Source organism: Mesocricetus auratus, unplaced genomic scaffold (assembly GCF_017639785.1).
Source record: "Mesocricetus auratus isolate SY011 unplaced genomic scaffold, BCM_Maur_2.0 Super-Scaffold_100006, whole genome shotgun sequence".
Classification (NCBI taxonomy): domain Eukaryota; kingdom Metazoa; phylum Chordata; class Mammalia; order Rodentia; family Cricetidae; genus Mesocricetus; species Mesocricetus auratus.
Genome location: NW_024429190.1, coordinates 103279933 through 103292439, shown reverse-complemented (window position 1 = coordinate 103292439; position 12507 = coordinate 103279933). Strand labels below are relative to the sequence as shown.

The following is a 12507-nucleotide window of genomic DNA, read 5'->3' as shown; positions in this document are numbered from 1 at the left end:
ATGTCTTCCTTCAGGGGACAGTGGTGAGACTTACCTGGAGCCATTGACCGGAGCCCTTAGATCAGGAAGCATAAAGCTCTGTGTGGCTCAACTGTTAGCACTCTGTGTGGCCCTCCTGTTCGTTCTCACAGCACCAGCTGGGCCTCCTCTCCTGCTGCCGCTAGGGAGTGTGCCGTAATCTTCAGAGCCTGGCGTCATTTGTCACCGTCCTCCTCGTCCTCATCGTCAGCCACCGCCACCACTGCTGCCATCCTCACTGCCGCAACAACAGTGGCAGCAAGAGCTAGCATACGCTAGCATTTATTGTATGCCCTGTAACTTAGTCCCAGAATGCCATCCCAGCACTGCTAGAGCCTAGATTCAAATTCACGGTCAGTGACCCTGGAGTCCGTCCTTGAGGTCAATCAGCATGTTTCCCTCCGCAAACACTTGTGAGGGTAGAAGGAGAAAGCAAAGGGGAAATTTTGTACAGCATTTTCCTCTTCTTAGATTCTAATTCACTCCACCTTGAGAGGGCAAAGCCTGGGTGAGCATGGATGTTGTTATGGGTGAAAGAACATGTTGACTTCCTAGCCCTGGGTCGATCTGGTGGCTGGAGGCTGCCCTACCACGTGTGCTGGCCTACGCAGCCTGTCACAGGCACATCAATGAAAGGGGGCTTGCTTTGTCCGACAGCTCAGTCCCCGTGTTCTTGTCACTGGGCGGGTACCAGTCAGACCTTCCAATCTATTCCATTTGCAGCCTCACCGAGCACACATTTTTTTTCCCCAGCGAAGCTGAGAAAGGGAGTGGAGGGCTCTGGAGTGCAGCAACATAGGGAGCAGGTGCACAGCCTTGTGCTGTCGAACACCACGGAGCTTTGCAGCCCTTTCCCTGGCAGCAGAATCGCCTTTCACATAACCCCCGTGCAACTGTGAGCGAATCACCTTTCACATAACCCCATGCAACTGTGAGCTTGAGGCCCTCCTCCAAGTTCTGTCTGTGTGAGTGAGTGTGAGAGCCAGCCATGGGAGGTGTGCAGACGACGCTGTGGAGCGTCCTTGTTTTCCAGTCAAGCTGTTTCCTGCTGGGAAATCTTGTCCCTTCCGAACCCTGTCTTTATAGCATCCTGTGCCTGTGTGGAACCTTCATGGGGATTCTGTGTGTGCATCCCCGGTAGGTTCATACACCATGGTGACATGGGAAGGTGGGTCTTGCTTCAGCTGACCAGAGAAGGGAGCAGAAAGGCAAAGCCATGCAGATGCACCCAGTGCCAAGCAGCTCTCAAGCAGGAGGACTGGGATTCAGAACCTTGCCCAGGGAATCTGTTTTTTAACAAGGGGTCAGATGCTTCCAAGGTCTGTTTCTTGAGGTCCCACTCAGTGGTAGATGAGGTTCTGGCTATCTGATGGGTTCTTAAGAAACACTTGTCTATGTTGTTACCTTGACTGTGACTCACCTGAGGTTGGGACAGATGTTCCCCTCTCCCTTGTTGGTTGGGCGCTAGCTTCAGCACTCTGCTGTTGGGGCTTCTAGTCATCACCCCAAGGAAGCCTAGGGAGGGCTGTATTGATGAGTGAAACAGGATTTTATTCACCACTGTCAGGTCACAGGAAAAGACATTTTCCTCTCATTGTGGAAAACAAATGTCTGTTGAGATTTTTCTCTGTTTAGTCTCAGTCCCACGGGACCGGTTTGTCTCTACCCAACTGGGTCCCCGCAGCCGCTATGAAATAACCATTCTGATAATCAATACCTAGTTATAGTTGTTTTTCCATTGGATTAGGCTTCTTGTTGGCTGTCTTTCTCTCAATTACTAACCCATAACTATTAATCTGTGTATCTCACGTGACCTTATCTTACTGGAGAATGCTCACGTGGCCTTATCTTACTGGAGAATGCTCACATGGCCTTACCTTACTGGAGAATGCTCACGTGTCCTATCTTACTGGAGAATGCTCACGTGTCCTATCTTACTGGAGAATGCTCATGTGTCCTACCTTCCTGGTAGCTACATGGCTTCCTTCCCTTTCTTTTCCCTGCCTCTTTGTTCAGAATCCCCCACCTAGCTAAATCCTGCCTGTCCATTGGCCAAAACAGCTTTGTTCATCAACCAATAAAAGCAACATGTATTTGCAGCCTACAGAAGGACCTCCCACAGCAAATGTCCGTTCTTCAGATTGTGCTCTCATACATAGGATAGTTCAAGTATGTTGGATGTGGCACACACACACACACACACACACACATCTTAACCCCAGATCTACAGAGGTTGGCGATCAGAGTCTCACTGGAGTTTACAGGCTACTAGTGTCGTCCCAGGTTCAGTGAGATTCGATCTCAAAGGTATATGATGCGGAGTGACAGGGCAGGGGCACCTGGAATTCTCCTCTGCCCTCTGCCCGTGCACGTACAGGTTCATATGATCCCATTGACATGGGCTCGTATACCACACACACGCACCATGCTCACACATACACACACGAAAGGGAGCCCATTATCCACATAAGGAATAGCCCGGTCATCTCAGCCAGAAGGGGTCCAGAGAAGACTCGTCTAGTTTTCCACCTAAATAGCTTTAATGTTCATAGTCAAGCCTAAGACATTCCCAGGGACTCAGAGAATTAGAAAGTCATTCTTTAAGATATTGAATCCTTGGGCTGACGCTTACTGCTGCCCTCCCCTCCCCCACTCCCAGGCCCCCTTGCTTCTTAGGTGGTAGCCCTTTAAGCACAGTTTGGCTGACCCCATCTTTCATAGTCTAGCAAATGACACGTTTCAGCAGATTCAGCCCAACGTGTTGAATGAAACGGTCTCAGTTTGGAAATTGGCCTCGTTGATAACAGGTTATTAATTTAATCAGCCTCGAGTTGATAACAGGTACCTCCTGTGGAAACAAAGATAATTTGCTATTGATTGCGATCCTGTCTCCTGATAGAAACTCTGGGCTTATTGTGTCCTGTAAGAGGTTCCCCCCGCCACACACGCACAGCCTTCCACAGTGTGAAAGAGACAGGAAAGGGGAGGTCTGATGGCAGGGGCCATCACTCCATGAGGCGCACCGGAGAGGTGTGTCTGGCCCATTGTTCTGGTACCTGCTTCCTCTGGAAGCCTTAGAGAAAGGCTTTTATAATCCACTTTGAAATGTTTGCTGTTTGTAGAGCAGAAGTGAGAGCTCTGCAGCTTTCAGGCAGAAGGTCATTTTATACAGAATGTTCATTCGTGTGCAACAAGGCTTATTCCTTCCACAGGAACAAAAAGAAATAATGAAGCCTTTCTTAAAAGCTGTTTTTCTCCAAAGAGCGATCTTCTTGAGAGTTGGTGATTTCTCCTTGCCACTTCTATTGGAATTGAAAAGTTAAAAAACATTTGTGTCAATAAAGATTAGGGAATATTGTTAGGCACTCAGATGTGATTTCAACGGCGGCCACGGCAGAGCGGTGGGAAGCAATGATGTCCTGGCTTGTTTCTGCTTCCTGCCTCTGCCAATCTTTCTGGATTCTTCCCTTTGTTGTTTAGCTGATGACGCCATCTTTGTTTGGGTTTTGACTAATATATGTTTACAAAATACTGTCTTACCCCCAAACTCCCATCATCTCAGACATTGCCCGGGCATCCATTTTCCTCCTGGATACCTCATTTCTTAAGAGGGCAGCTTGAGTCTTGCTGTTTTCTGGCTCAGATCCTGCCTTCCTGGTAGCATTTTTCTGGCTCAGATCCTTGCCTTTGTGGTAGCATTCTTGGCCCATTATCTGCATATAGCCATTTCCCCCTGTGTCCCTTGTGTGAATCACCTCCCATGTTCTTAAACAGATGGTGGTCCAGACCCCACTATGGAGATAATTCTAATTATGCTAATTATGGAAGCCGCCTCAATTAACCTATTCAGTTCCAGAGAGCTAGGAAGCGCCTCTCAAGACCAGAGGGGAAAGGATTGCATCACCAGCAGGAATGAAAATGTAATTTTGAATATTTTACTTAACATTTTTCAATGTAATTGGGTGCTTGTGTGTGTGTGCATGCGCGTGTGCGCACATGCATGTGCATGGCATGTTGAGTGTCGTGTGTGATGTTTGTGTGTGATACATGCTTATGAGTGTTCATGTGTTGACATCAGTTTGTGCTCATCTGGAGGCCAGAGCAGGGCCATCATGTGTCTTTCTGCATCACTCTTTATCTGATTTCCTTGAGGCAGGGTCTCTCACTGAACTGACTTCCCAGCTCCCTAATGACTCTTACATGGATTATGATTCTTGGTGTAAGACAGAAGTGGTTCATGCATCCCAGGATAAACCAGTCTCCTTTGTGTTTGGCGCCCTGGAAACAACGTCCAATGCAATAGTAAGCCCCAGAGGATAGAGATGTGACATTTTATTTCTGGGATCTATTGGTGACGAGCCATTCCTCCCCTGCCATGGCTGACAGTGTTGGTTCTAGGTACATGGTGATGCACAGAAAGCTGTAATTCTTCAAGCTCTAGCACCTAAAACAAAGCCCACAGAATCTAGGTTGAAAAAAAACTTCAGTGCCCTTCTAGATACAGTGGTGATTAATTTCTGTCGTTCCTTGATGGTTCTAAGCCCCTCCCCCCTGTAAATTAGCTTATGCTGATGTGACAGAACAGACAAGTAATACCAGGCCTCAATGCCAATTACAACTTGTGGGCTGATTCCGTACCAGTCATCCTTGTAGCCCGAACCCAGGCTCATGGTTATAGATTTTTCTTTTGAGTCATTGTAGTTGAATTCCAACCTTATTGGGGGGAAGAATTCATTTTCACATGGCGGTAGAATCTTCATGTAAGTATTGAATGTATCACTGCAGAATGTTAAACAAAACCCACTAAATATATGAACTGTTTGGAAATCTTTGTTAAAATCAAACATCACATTATAGCAGCTTTTAGAGCACAGGGCTTTTAGCTTTAACAGGGGGGAATAAAAATAGTTCTCTGCTGTTCCATATGGTTTTTATAATCTGTTTTTGCTTTAAGGGTTTTCATCTGTAATCGTCTCTCCCCAGCTCTGGGGATTTTTCAAGAACATTTATTATTATTTTTTTCATTCGTACACAATTTGTTCCTGCTGGCTCCATCAGTGGGGGTCCACAGTGAGTTCCTTTGGATGGAGAGTCAAGGTTCCATTACCCTTTCCATCTCTCACAGGACAACTCGTGCTTTCTCCCCATCCCTCGTTCAGTCAAAACAACCCGAGACAAAAGAAAAACATGCAACAACAAAACCGTTTTCTTCTTATCCAAGTTTCACTGTGACTTGTCTGCCCGCCTCTGGCCGGGCCATGGAAAGTCTGGCCTCTGTGATGTCTTCACCTCTGGCCTTGATTTAGGTGTTTGGGAGGAAATGAGAGATCGTGTTTTCTGTGGTGCTGCAGAGATGCACCCATGTGGTCCTTGTCACGAGAAGTGAGATGTGATGTTCAATGAAGTGCTTTAAAAATGTTTTAATGTCCCCATTGTCCCCTTGGCAGCTTCACCTTCATTGCAGCTATAAATACTGTCCACAGCCCATGGCCTCTGGAGTTCCTTATTCATAAAGATGGCCCTTGTTCGTATTTGTTTCACTAAAATGGAAGAGTTATGTAGAAATATAAAAAGCGGTGCACGGTGGCTCACCTCCGGAGTTACTGCTGTTCAGCCGGGAGGTGCTTTGTCTGGGGACCAGCGTGCACATCCCTCTATGCTGTCACCGTTTTCATAGGCCAAAGAGACGCCCTGGCTTTAGGGAAGGGGAAGGGAAAGTTGTGGCCACCGCTTCTGTTTTTCTTTACCTCAAAGCCCAGGCTGGAGTCTTCAAAGCCCTTTTAAAACTCCCAGTATTCAATTTTAATTAAAAACCACATTCAATTCTATAATCCCATCTGCCGATTCAGAAGGGAAATTCGCGTAAGAGAAAATTAACTTATTATTATTAAAAGTACACTGCCTTTCTAATAGACATAATAGAGAAGCCGCTCTCCCCCAGGCTCTGTGGCTGTTCCTTACATAAGAATATTAGCAAATTTAATAGATTTTTTTTCTTGCCTGTAAGTGATAATCCAACTTACCTTTCAAAGCTCATCTCATTTGACTTGGGTGATAAGGATGTTTGCTCAAGATACAGATTCTATAGGCTGCTGCTCTCCATGGCCACATACTAGAACCTGAAGTCAAATGTTGTAGACTGTGTTAGGTTGAAGATTAACTTATTTTTATTTTATTAACATTGAGAACTTCTTTCCCTCAGACTCAGTTTTAGCTATCTGATGACCCGAGATACCCTCTGTTAAGTTCCATTTTATATAAGGAGGGTCACATGCCCTTTGTTCTTCCTCCAAGGCCCGTAGTTGTGGAGACACTGGTTCTCACGCCTCCTGGGAACAGCATCAGAGCATGTCTGGTTCCCATATGCTCTCCCATATGCAGGCCAGCTTTTACCGGCACCAGCAGGCAGGTTGGGGTAGCCCTGCATCTGGCTGTAAGGAAGGAACCCTCTTCCCTTCCAGGCCTTGTCCTAAATCACTTGCCATGAGACAAGCTAAGGGCAGCTGCCGGCTGACCCTCTTCTCTTGAGTAGTATTTCCTAAAATTCTTCAGAGACAATGGTGGGAAGCTATCTCTGAGGATTAAGTTTATTATAAAGGCATGCAGCAGTTTTACTGGACAAATGAATGTGAACACCTTGGCCAGAAGAGTTAGGTTCTCATGCCCTCTCTATTGCCAGCACAGAAGGTGAGTTCCGGCTCTTTTCAGCAACAATGTAGCAGGACCCCATTGTTTCCAAGGCATTACCTCCTGTACCCTAAACTGTGCTCATTGCTGAGATACGTTCTGTGTTATGCTCTATAGGAACACGGTGTATATGTTCCATGCCGACATGAACAGAATACGTTTGACATGAAGTTAATTTATATGTTAAATGGGATGCATGTTTACATGCGGATACTTTCATTCCTATGTAGATCAGATGTTGTGTATGAAGTGTTCTTCATGTGTTCTTTCAACTTGACGCATTTCCACCTCGTCTGCTTATCTGTCAGCGCTAAGCTACCTTATCGTTTTATTCTGCTCCAATTCTTTGCTCATTTAAGTGTTACCGTTACAGTTATTATGATGTTTTATTTCGTCATTTTTTGATCGTTTAGCTAGTTCCCAGGGTGCTTAGACACAATTAAACGTATCTTAAAGGTGTTTAAGTAAGCAAGTGCTCAGAGTGCGTGAGGGGTTTCGTTAATGTGAAGTGGCTTAAGCCTTGCACAACATCTCCACATGGAACTGATTCCGTGATGCGTGCTTAGCCATTCCAAACCTGTTACGAAGATTAAAAGAATAAGCTCTCGTGAACATAGCTTTCTTCCATTATCCCTTGTCACTCATCTGCCACAATGCATGGAGATACGTTCACAGATTGCACGCCGTGCTCCCGGGGGCTAACAAGCTATCCTGACTGGGCGGGTCCTGGGAGGATTATGATCCAACCAAGCCTTAGGGCAGTGTGTCCAGGCTCTTCTTACTCTTTCTTCCTTCTCTGTTTCGCACGATTTCCATCTTATGTCTGTCTCTCTTCGGTAAAGATTTTCATCTCTTAAAGGGAACACTTGTATGTACCCAGAAAGATGAATGAGGCTGGAGAAATCTGTTATCTTTCGTGGATAATTACTCAAGGCCCCCAGGGTGAGGCAGAATGGGAACCGAGTGCCGTTTTCAGCCTGAGGTACCCAGGTTCCAGCAACAGCCATGGCCCCTGGAGGGAGCTCATGTTAACACATCACTGGCTTGCTCAGACCTCCCGTTTGGGTGGGTCTGGGGTCAGACCTGGGATTTTTCAATTATAACAAGTGAGACCAATGCTGCCAAGGAGGACACTACACGTTGAGAACTACTAGTGTGCGGTCACCCACTCCTGCATTTTAGAGGAGGGTCTGGGACCCAGAGCAAGACAGGGGCTTCCCAGTGTGTCGCAATGAAGGCAGTTTAGCATCTGGGACAGACCGAGGATCAGGGGTTCCAGCTCCAGCTCTACCATGGTCTCCCGGGTCCGTTTCTGACTGCTCAGAGCCAAAGGCCCTGGCGACTGAAGGGAGCCTGGAAAATGCAGTTTGTGATCCTCCCAGATTCTTTTCTGTGTAAGCTGGCCTCTCCCCTCATGGCCTAAGGAGAAACGGTGGTGATCTCTACCACTGCTGCAAGTTACCCTGTGTTTGTCAGCCTCTTCACGCCCACCCGATCATGCGATGTTTGGCTGTTGACTCGTGACAGCATAAGATGAACACAAATGTAATTTTTCAAGCTTGGTCTGTTAAACTCAGGCTTTTTGTTTTTTGTTTTTTTTTTTTGCATGTCTGTGCTGATTAATTTTTTCTTTTCTTTTTGCCAACTGTACACAAGCTGAAGTCTTTCAGGGAAGGGGAAACCTTAACTGAGGGTTTGTCTGCGTCAGGCTACCTGTAGGCAAGTTTATGGGGACGTTCTCTTGATAAATGATTCATGTGGGAGGATCCAGCCGGGCAGGTGGTCCAGGGTGGTGTAAGAAATCAAGTTGAGCGAGCCATGCTGAGCGAGGCGTGAATCCCATGGCTGCTGCCTCAGTGTCTGCTTCCGGGTCCCTGCCTTGAGTTCCTGTCCTGATCTCCTTTCGTGGTTTATTACAGTGACGACAAAAAAAAAAAAAAAAAAACAAGCTTGGACCAAGGTCAAAGCAAATGAGCAGAGGCAGCAAAGGAAACCATGGGAAAACAGAAGTGATAGGGTTTCGATTTCTTTTCATGACGTGTCAGTGAAATGTTACTAGGGGAAAAAATGCGAGTTTTTCTGTAATGTTCTCTAGCCCTGTATTTTCATAGGAAATATCTTACTGTTTGCATCCCCAAGTTAAGGTGAAATTATTTTGATAGTTGACTAGCTTTCTTTATGTCCAAAGAGATACGAAACTGACCCAGATATGATGGAACGGGTCTATAATCCCAGAATTTGGAAGGTGGAGGACAGACAGTTGTGAATTCTAGGCCAGTCAAGCCTACAAAATGAAACCTCATCTCTTGAAAGTGGTAATCTGGCCAGGCGCTGGTGGCGCACGCCTTTAATCCCAGCACTCGGGAGGCAGAGGCAGGCGGATATCTGTGAGTTCCAGGCTGGGCTGGACCGATAACCTCCAAAACAATACAGAGAAACCCTGTCTTGTAAAACCAAAAACAAAACAAACAAACAAAAAAAAAACCAGAAAATGGTAATCTGCTTTTGCCTACTCTATGTAAGGCCCTGGGTTCTATCTGCTTTAAAACTTGTGGTGATGAATTTGGTGAGTCTAGTTTACCAAAAAGAGTCAATGTTGTGGTTTTGTAGGGTTTGGCTATTAATTTAATTTCAGCGATTGCCTTATTGAGGTACATGCTATCAAAATAACATTGGCGTATAATAAAATGAAAATAACTGCCTCCTGGCAATGATGTATTGGAACTGAAGCAGAAAGAATTGGAGTTCAATGATTAAGGGAACTAAAATGAGATTCTTTCCCAAACCGGTGGAGAAGACCCTAAATCTACAAGAGTTTGGTTCAGAGAAACTCAGTAAATTTTGACTTAAGGACCTTTGATACCTAAGTTATACAATTTCCGTATAGATTTTGGATCCTCATTGAGAATCAAAAGCCAGGGTCTGAATGCACGCATGTGTCCGTGGGTGAACACTACAGTACACATTTATTTCAGTAGAAGTAACTGGATGATGAAGGCAGAAACAAAAATTTAACTGGGACAGAATGTCCTTCCATTTCCTGGGAGCAGCTGTGTATACCAATGAGGTGACCCATCCTTTTCAGATGGGAGAATACCCTAGTCTTTTCAGACTGTCTGTGGAGTCTAGGTCATAGTCCCGATTCTGATTATTGTCTTCTGTTTTCCAGCGGCTTGTGGAGGCTGCGGAGGAGGCCCACCTGAAACACGAATTTGATGCTGACTTGCAGGTAACTGGCTGCATTTTTAATCAAAGTGTTGGTGTGTTTCAGTGGCTGAAAATAAATGCTTTGAGAGGATGGTACCAAGTTGGCGTGAGGGTAGCAAATGTCCACAATCTGGCTTCACCAATGGCAGCTTTAGTAGATGATGTCACGCACACTTGTACATGTATGCCAGATTTCTGTAAAATTTTCCTTATATGGGGATGACTTGCATCAGTAAATTATGCAGTAATTGCTAGTGTCCTCAGTGGTAAAATGACAAAATAGGGCGGGTAGCTTTGTGGGGTTCACTCCTACAATAGTGGATATCCAAAATGTATTTCCCAGGCTGGAATTTGGATTATAAGTGACTGGAAGCAATGTTGTGATGGATTTGGCCTTGAATTAGTTGTTAAAGGCAAGAATATTATGTTTAAGCATCGTGTCATCCATGTACTTAGGATTAGAGTATCTATTTAAGAAATTTATTGTAGTAGAACTCACAATCATGGCAGACTGGCTGAAAAGGATTTAGGTCTGCATATGGTATAAATACATTAGCAAAGACAGCACAAATCTTAAAGTGCCAAAAAATGGCATTTTTTAAAAAGCTTTGGTGTCTGTGTTTCCTCCTCATGGCTACACTGAGATGGGGAAAACTGATGAGAGATTAACAAAAGGGATATTTGCCAAGGACAGCGAAGGCTGAGGGAAACCCACAAAGCACATCGGGTCTGAGGAAGCTGTGGGAGGAAAGGAGTTCAGAACCCCAGAGGGAATGGCTGCAGGGAGAAGGTGTCTGGTAAGCAGTTCAGTTATTCAGAGGGAACAGGCAAAGGCAGACTCGAGGGGTAAACAGGCCCCTACAGGTTTACCCTGCTTTCTTCTTGTCACGCACTGAAGATTGTAGCTGTTGATGTTTGGTGTCCTAAGTCATTGAGCTGGTAGGAGGAGGTTCAAGATGGGTCTGCGGGGTCAGCAGAAAATGTCAAGGGCATGATCTGGGTGTCACTGTTAGATATAGCACAGGGCATAAAAAAAAAACAGGCAGGAATGTAGGCAAGTGCAGAAAACCCCAGGGGGTGGTGTGGAGAAGCAGTAGGGACCGGTGTCAACGTTGGGGAAAGACTGGGAAGTTGGCACCGTTTTCTGAGCAGAACTGCAAGAGAAAGGGCAGAGTCTAACGAGAGGAATTCTGAGAATAGCAACCAGCACCCTGCCTTCCTATAGCCATCGCCGCATGGGGGCTTTAGGAAGATCTAGATGCCGTCGACTGGGCGGCCACTCCTGTCTGCAGCGAGCCCTGACTTCAGAGGACTGGATGTCCTGGAGTAGGCTGGATGGATTTACACATGTTCCTGAGTGTAAAGACGTTGAGAGCCAGTTGAATGCCTGACTAGGGATGTGCTTCTGCCTCGCTCTTGGAATCCAGGTGCCTCGCCAAAGAGTTTCAGTTGGAAATGACAGAACCTCAAGTCAATTAAAATCTGTGTATAGCAATTAAAACGAGCATTTGGGGCTCAGCGGGTAAAGGTGATGCCACAGAGCGTGACGACACTTGGGGTTGACCTCTGACCCCATGTGGCAGAAGGAGAGAATCAGTTCCTTCAGGTTGCCCTCTGACTTCCACATACACACGATGGCGTGTACGTGACCCCAACCCTACCCTCAAAGATCTAAGTACATTTTTTTTCCGAAACAAGGTCAAATAAGAATCCATTACTATATGCAAATGCATGCACAGGTGTGTAGGTAGCTACATTTTTTAAGAATGGAGAAGAGTCTCTCACAGTAAAAACTAACTGACACATATAGAGAACAATCATGGAGATAAAAATTAAAAGAATGATCCCTTAAGACAGGGGTCTTCATTGGATACTAAAATGGCGGGCAGGCCTTGAGGAAGATCAAGGTTATTGCCAGTGTCAAAGTGTCCCATGATGCAGGGGACAGCAGTATCTTTGCTGTCTGGACACCTGCTCTAGACGGACAATCTGGAACCAGTCCATTATCAGACATGTGATGAGTGACACCCTAGTGATTCCGGTCACAAGTTATCCAAAGCGAAAGCTACAGCACCAGGTAACTATAGACTGTGGAGTATGCTACAGAAATGCTCTCCGGGTTTCTCTTTAAAAATGGTAAGTTCAAGAAAGAACACCTTGAAGGTTTTTGTTTTGTTTTGTTTTTCCTAGTTAATATTAGATCGAGGACCCAGGACAATAGAATGGGAGTGTAATTCAGAACTGGGTGTTGATCTAGAGAGATCTGAGTGCAGGCTGGGCATCAGATAGTAATCTTGTGTTACTGTTGATGTGTCTTGGTTTTGTGTGACCCACTTGCTGTAGTTCTGATTTTTCCTGGAGTGAGATTTGGATTCAGGCGTCTAGCAAGGAAGGATGAATTTGCAAGAGAGAAAGTTGGGAATCAGAGCTGTTGGGGACAATCTGGCATGCCCGTCTCTGCTATTCACAGTCAGTTGTATTCTGAAGTCTGTTCTCGATGAAGCATAGGTGGGCTGGCGCAGGGGAGGGGTCAGCGTGGTTGCTTGCAGGGACTGTAGATTCTCGGGCAGCAGTAAATGGTAAGCGTGTGGGGCA

General features: G+C 45.8%; 1 protein-coding gene across 1 annotated transcript in view; it reads left to right on the top strand.

Moving 5' to 3' along the window:
- Nucleotides 1-12507, top strand: part of Cacna2d3 (calcium voltage-gated channel auxiliary subunit alpha2delta 3) — an 812900-nt gene that overhangs the window by 254377 nt on the left and 546016 nt on the right. Inside the window, 1 exon segment of the mRNA XM_040747790.1 lies at nt 9875-9934. Coding sequence (XP_040603724.1) covers nt 9875-9934 — 60 coding nt within the window.